This window comes from Ruditapes philippinarum, unplaced genomic scaffold, assembly GCF_026571515.1.
Source record: "Ruditapes philippinarum isolate M1 unplaced genomic scaffold, ASM2657151v2 ctg3883_1_1_1_1, whole genome shotgun sequence".
Lineage (NCBI taxonomy): Eukaryota > Metazoa > Mollusca > Bivalvia > Venerida > Veneridae > Ruditapes > Ruditapes philippinarum.
The window spans coordinates 78,255-85,854 of record NW_026857620.1 but is presented as its reverse complement, the minus strand read 5'-3'; the positions used below and the strand labels follow the sequence as shown (position 1 = coordinate 85,854).

Genomic DNA, 7,600 nt, shown 5'->3' with positions numbered 1-7,600 from the left:
TGTCTAAATTTTGCTTGTTGTTAGCTGACTTTGTTTTAATGGTTATAACCTTATTATTTTAGAATAGTTTGTCTTCAAAATTTAACATGATGATCTTTAAGGATAGACCCTTAAGTTGACCAGTCCAATCTTTACCTTCATTTATAAATGATCCGACTTTGGAGTTCAAGATTTTGAAATTTTCCATGTTTTGCTGTAACGGGCTAGAACATAATTTAGGATAAGACCTACATGTAATTCAAACTCAAATGACTTTTGCTTTCTCTTGAAATGGAACTTGACGGCTAAATGGTTGAATTTTCAAATTGCTATGACTGGATGTAACTTGTTAATTAATAGGATTATACTTATACTTTGACAAAACATAAAATTGGTGTTTTAATTTATATGCTCAAGTAATTTAATTGAAAAATCATTCCAAGTATTATGCATTCCATAATTGGAAATCACATATGGTGCTTTCCTCTTTTTGTGCCCCCACTTTAGTAGCAGGCATTTAAAATTACCTTTGTTCATTCTTTCGTCCATTCATTCTCTTTTGTGTCGCAAGTAACTCAATTAGTAATTGACTTGTAGAGTCATGAAACTTTACAGGAATGTTGATCCGCATGTGTAGTTGTGCACATTGGAGTTTGCTTGTGGATTTATTCAATATTTGTAATGTTCTTGCCCTTTACTTAGTAAAAGATTTTTAGTTTTCAATAAATATTTGACCTAGAGTCATAAGATTGACAGTACAGTGGCGTCGTGGGGGCACCCATATCCTACGGGCACATTTATAGTTTTTAATTGTTAAAAAGGTATTTGAATACTCTTTAAATCATCCCTTCTGGTACCAGCCATTTTGAACTTCTACTATCCATGTCTTTATATAGCAATTAAATTAGGTTGTGTGAATGAATCACATTAAAAAAAAATCACATAAATATGTATTTTATATAGTGGACAAAACCTCTTACCTTAAATGTAAACTCTTTTGTTTTACAAATTCTGTTGTGGGTGTTGGCAAGAAATTTCCCCTCAACCTCTGTTAGTCCAACGTAGATTTCTACGTCTATGTTGCTTTAAGGAAGAAGAACAAATGAATATGTATTTAAGTTGAAGAAGAAAGAGAGCTTTCGGTATTCTTCTCTCTTTTTTATTATGCGTTAAAACAAGTGTGTTCATTTATTTTTTATGTCAGGGCACTTTTTTGGATGATTTGGTGCATTATTTATATGGGTATCATTCACCTCTTAAAGTCATTTGTATTTTTCCCATATCTCAAAAAAAGGAAAAATCCCCACACTATTTTATAATAAACTTTTGTTTTATTTGTTAGTGTACATTAAAAAAAAATATTAGTCACGACTTCAATAGTAAGAACTTGTCCGGGATCTGTAAGAGTTATCAACATGAAACTTTTTAGTTAGATATATCTCATTGACTAGGTGTGCAGTGCGCAAGACCCGTAACTCTGTTTTGCCTAACTTTTGTGTCACCTTGAAAAGGTGACATTATAGGGGTTACTTTTGTCGGCGGCGTCTGTGTCGTCGTTGTCAGCGTCGGCGTCCCCTCAAGCTTGTCCGGAGCATAACTCAGTCACTATAAGTCTGATTGACTTCAAACTTGGTATGCAGGCTTCTTTTAATTACCCAAAGTGCAGTGCACAAGGTCTGGTACTCAGTAGTTCTTATTTTTTGAGTTTTTGCCCTTTGTTACTTTACATACTTTAATTTTGTCCGGGCCATTTCTCTTCAACCGAAAAAGCTGTGGACTTGAAACTTCATAGGATGATAAATCTCATTAAGAAGAAGTGCAGTGCACAAGAACTGGTACTCTGCATTTCTTAGTTTTTGAGTTATTGCCCTTTGTAAATTTTCATACTTTATTTTTGTCCAGGCCATTTCTCCGAAAGTATAAAAGCCATGGACTTGAAACTTCATAGGATGATAGATCTCATTAAGAAGAAGTGCAGTGGACAAGAACAGGTACTCTGCATTTCTTACTTTTTTGAGTTATTGCCCTTTGTTTATTTTCATACTTTAATTTTGTCCGGGCCATTTCTCCTTAAGTATAAAAGCTATGGATTTAAAACATCATAAAATGATAGATCTTATTGATAAGAAGTGCAGTGCACAGAAACTACTGGTCTGCACTTATTATTTTTTTAGTTATTACCCTTTGTTACTTTTCATATTTCATTTTTTTCCTAGCCATTTGCCTAATCTACATTGTTCACAAGGCGACACATCCGACTCGCGGAGTTCTAGTTAAATTATTGACTTTTGCCCTTCGTTTAGTTTTACAGACTTATATATTCTGTGGTACAATGTACAAATAAGATTGGGATAAAGTGTATTTTCCCACCAAATTTATATTAATGCATCACATAATTTAATAGAACTAAAAGGTATTACACGATCATTATGATCTGACCTTCTTGACTTCTATCTTCATAGATATTCATCTATGCACAGCATAGAGATACAGATTGATTCACAATGAATTTTATATTTTGTCCCTGGTTTTATAAGTGCTGTGTCCAGTTAACTATTTATTCAAAACATATACTGATAATATATTTTCATATGTTTTTTTTTATTCATAGAGAAATAATCATCCTTAAACATTCGTAAAAAAAGTTTAGAATTTGTTCGGAACACCTAACCACCAGTCATACCTTCACATGAATAATAATGTATGTTTTTGACAATGTTAGATTGCTTGCAATACTATCATAATGATTGCTTGTTTAATATGTTATTTAAATTTTATGTTTCAGTAACTTACCAGAAACAATTGTAGTCATCATTCAGCGGAAATTCGACCAACACCCTTTTCATTGCTGCCAAAAGGTGATTTCCCCCCAAGGCATACATGTTGTATGATGTTAGTTCATCTTCTTCGAATTGTTCAGGGCCGCAAACCTTTATATGAAAGAAATGTTGATTTTGAGATTTATATCTTTTTAAGTAAATTTCGACTAATAACTAAAGAACTTGTAAAATAAGTTATTTTCAGATACAAACATTTCTTTTTTTGTTTTAAACAATCACTAAGTTCCATTTAGATTTTATACAAACCTTTTTATCAGCCAAAAGAATTGGGATCCTTGTTATTGGTCTGATAGGACATTTTTTCATGTTTTTGTGTAATGATTCAATCCATTCCTTGTCTAGTTCTCTCACCAAGAGGTTACTTGGTGTTGGTTTAATGACACTAGTCTGTATAGTATATTGTCCTGAAACGGAATAATGTTTTGATTTTTTAAAATTGATATACCCAATTTAGTTATTCATACAATGCTTTATAAATGTGTCCGATGAACATGCAATTAATGATTTATGCTTGATTATATTAATAAATTAAATGAGATTAGTTTGTTTATACGGAATGTCGGTTGTTCTACTTGGGTGCCCATTCGTGCCTGAAATAATGCACGGAAGGGCACCCGAGGTCTTCCTCTACTAGTAAAGCTGGAACATCGCGATATGACCTATACTGTGTCGATGTGACGTAAAACCCAAAACAAATTTGTTTATACATTTAAATTTTGTAGATTCCTTAAAGCTGCATGCCTCTAGATGAGCCAAACTATTTCAAGAAAATGAAAACTGAGAAAAATATACTCATATTTCAAGAGAATTAAAACAATAAAGATTAATGTTGAAGTTTATATCCTATTTGTGATTAAAGACTGATTTTGCAACATTTTATCACCATACTGGTTTGTGAGATAAACTCGGCCGAAAATCGGTGTTATTGTGGCATATTTCATTTATTTGTTTACGTATTCTGATGAATCTTGCACCATAATAAACTTCAGCTCTTCAATATTCCGGTATCACCATAATAAAATTTAGAAACAAAACTGGTAATTTTAGAGGCCCTGGAAGAGGTACGTAAAAATGACATTTTTAACACGCGTGAGTAGATAATTCCGGCTCTTTGTTTTTCTTAAATCATTTTGAATGAGTAAATTAAAACGTAGAATACATGTTTAGACATTTTATTATTCCTTTGCTAGTCATATATGTCAAATAAAAAATATTTTGTATCAGAATTTTTGAGAATTACGTTAGTATAATGAATACATGTATCTATGATAACATGATATTAAATATGCAACGTACTAAGTAACATATAAATCATTTTAATGTTTATACGTTTTTTTTGTTGTTGTTTTTTTCGGTTTGTTCGTTTTTCAGTATGTCATAGGGTGAGAAAAATGTGCAGCATGACCGGGACTCATAAAAAGTGACCCAGTCCGGCCTCAAAATGAGCATCTACTGCGCATGCGTACATCACAAGCGAGTAAAAGTCTGTGCTATTTTTTAAATATCTTACCATACTTGACAAAATTTCTAGATATTGTCAAATTAAAGTGTTCGTACGAGATGGTGAGCTTACTAACATTAAAAAAGCCAATAACTTGATTAAATTATTAAAAAGCCGAGTTTATCAACCAGCCGAAGTTATCTCCCCAACCAGTGTCTACTGCGTTACTAACGCAGTAAGGACTTTTTTGCACATTTTGTCCTCTTTTGCTTATTTGAATGGATTGTAAGTGCCAATTGCAATATGTAAATAACTTTATTTGTTCACCTCACAATATTGTCAAATACATTTAATGATTATCAAAATGTTCATGAAATTTAACATGAATCTGGAGGCGTGCTGCTTTAACATTACAACAAAACGATTTTCTTACCAACACATTTACTTCGTAGAATTTTTATTTCCTCTGGGATATTTTCATTGTATGGTGTTATCACCTCACCATCCCATTCTGGCCAGTTATTTGAATTTTTATCTGAAATAAAGGTTGTGAGTTTTTAATTAAAAGAAGCAAAAAGATTAACAAAAGTAATAGATTCTCACTTTTCATTAATAATCCCCCATTGTTTTTCCAATACTGCAAACACTACATAACTATTTTACCATTTTTTGGGAAAGTTCATATAAAAAAAAAGTCAATTCCTGTTATATATATGGGATGGCATACTATTTTTCACAAATACATTAAAATTTATTCATATTTATCAGTCACCCTGGGTTTTCATTATCAGACTGAGACACCACATCAGTACATATTAAAATAAAATTGAGGGTTGAATATTTAGCCTGTAACTAGTTTAAAAGCATAACTGATCAACTTTGAATTGAATTAATTTTTTTTAATGTTAAACTCTCTTTTATATATGCCTTAAAACATTTTGGACCATTTCAAATAAATATGATACTTAGCAAAATACTGCTTGCTGCATGAACTCTAGATGTCCTTGTTTATTTTATTAATATTATGTCTTTGAAAGTTTGTAAACTTTTCACCATACTAGCCACATCTTGCTGAGAGTATGAGTAAAAACATTTTGACAAAATTATTCCCTTTTTTTTGACTTAATATTAATGTTTCGTTTCAAATTCCATAAACTTATAGCTTTGAAACTCTGCAAACTTGATTACCATTACGCACCAAACCTGAAGACAGAAGGAGGTAACTCTATCAAGCATTCTGACAGAAATATCACCCTAATTATAGATAGAATTCGTGTTAAATAGAGAATAACATACTACTGTCTTTTGATATCAATTTTATCAGGCGAGGCTGATATGGGCAAGAAAGGGCGAGGCTTGCCGAGCCTTTTCTGCCCATATCAGCCGAGTCTGATAAAATTAATATCAAAAGACAGTAGCATGTTTTTCTATTTATCATGTTACACATAAAAACTGCCAACATTACAAAATACTCTATTTTTAAATAGCGAACTTCGTAGAAATGGGCATTTTTGTCCAAAGAAATAATTCTTGAAAAACAAATTCCTCCGCCCCTGAAACTTAGAATTTGTAAATGGCGGCCATGTTTTTTTTCGACTCGAGATTATTTCCTGCGATAAAAGATACAACAGAAGGTAACACGATAAAATTCTTACCTTTAAACATCGATCCAAAATATCCCTAAGAATCACATAAACTTTACTGCACTTTGTGTCGTGAATTGTCAATCAAACAAAAGTCAAATCGGCAATCAGTACACAAACATGCCTCTTATTTTTTAAACGAAACAATTTGTTCACTTAATAAATAATAATCCGGCGCAATAAAGTGGTAAAATTTACAAACACAAGTTCTCAAAGAAAATCGTCTTGCCTGTTACATGATTACATGTATAGTATGACGTGAACATCGATGATGTCATTTGCAACATAAATTATGACGTCACTTCATTGAGTTGGTGCTTAACTATTCGCTATCTAATTGATTCGTAATTGAAATCGAAATTGAAATAATAAACAAATAAATATGAAGACTTGTTAAGGTATGAGATTACATTGTTGAATTCACATGCTGATGAAAATGAGAATATAAGCAATTGAAAAAAGTCCGTTAACAATGGGCGGGGCTTATTTTTGATATAAGGTTACTGACCTGATAACAAAAATAATTATCAGGCAAGTGTTACCGGACAGTTACCATAGCAGTTGCATGATAAAGTAACACATCAAACATTTTCATAGTCCATTGACATAAGGTTTTGAAACTTTGTAGACTTGTTCACCATCATGCCAACCACCTATTGACAGAAATAGATAAATCTATCAAACATTAAGACAAAATTTTATCCTGCTAATGCCTATATCATCAGCTGCAAAAAGCCTTGACGTATAAACTTATGATCTATCTCCAGTCGTTACGTCACACGATGACGTCACATGTTTAGCAGCAAAACAAAATTGCATTTAGATGCTATTTTATCGGGGGAAAAAAAAGAATGAAACAATTTAATTATTCTAAAATCACCTTCTCCATCCCGGCATCCACCATGTATTTCCTATATTCCCCTTTTTAGACTTAATTATAATTTAGGTAAATGTTTCCTTACACCTCAAAATTATTTTTGAAATTTTGCAGAATTGTTAATTAACGTGCCCACAACCTGTAGACAGAAAGAAGAATTAGCCCTATCATGCATTACGGACATAATTATGCCCCTTTCTTGACTCATATTAATAATAGGTCATAACATAACTGTAAGATGGATTTGGAAATAAATATCTGCCCTTTTTGTCCTTACATTTTTTTATTGTCAATGCTAATTTTATTATCAAGCACTGAGAATAGTCAAGCATGCTGTCCCATCAAGAGCTGTATTTTAAATCCAATTCAGCAATGTAAATGATAACTGTTTTAAAAATGAACAGGACTTTTGACAATTAAAGTTACGAAAATCAAAGTAATCAGATAAGATTTAACATTATTGGTCTGTTACTTGCAAGGTTGTTTCTTCACTAAGCAGGAAAATTTAAGAACCTGTGTGTAGAAGATTCTATGAGCATTATCAACTAAAAATATTAATTGCTACAAAGTTGCATTATTAAAAAAAAAAGTAGGTTTATTCAAGGTTCAATAGAATAATAAAAAATCATTTCGATTTTGTTTCTATTACAGCATTACTTAAAATTTAAATATAACAGAAATTTTTAGATTTAAATGTTATTCTATTAATAAAAAAAGAAAAATAATATTTCATTAACTAGTATTTGAATTGCTTTTTAAATAAAGTTTACAAATTTAATATATGTTCCATATATAATTTGGTTATAAAGCTCATTTGGAA

At 31.4% G+C, this 7,600-nt stretch overlaps 1 protein-coding gene across 1 annotated transcript; it reads right to left on the bottom strand.

The window, feature by feature from the left end:
* Window positions 1–823: 823 nt before the first annotated feature.
* Window positions 824–3,312, bottom strand: LOC132750370 (uncharacterized). The gene is made up of 3 exons (XM_060740333.1): window positions 3,066–3,312; window positions 2,773–2,909; window positions 824–1,062 (listed from the first exon to the last, which is right to left on the bottom strand). The coding sequence occupies exons 1-3, from the start codon at window positions 3,123–3,125 to the stop codon at window positions 918–920; spliced, it is 342 nt and encodes a 113-aa protein (XP_060596316.1). The 5' UTR covers window positions 3,126–3,312; the 3' UTR covers window positions 824–917.
* Between the last annotated feature and the right edge of the window lie 4,288 nt (window positions 3,313–7,600).

Coding starts and splice junctions, on each gene's coding strand:
- LOC132750370 (XM_060740333.1), bottom strand. CDS start 3,125: ATGAAAAAATGTCCTATCAGACCAATAACAAGGATCCCAATTCTTTTG. Junction 2,910..3,065: donor TTCTTTTGGCTGATAAAAAG/GTTTGTATAAAA, acceptor TTTCATATAAAG/GTTTGCGGCCCTGAACAATT. Junction 1,063..2,772: donor GATGACTACAATTGTTTCTG/GTAAGTTACTGA, acceptor TCTTCCTTAAAG/CAACATAGACGTAGAAATCT.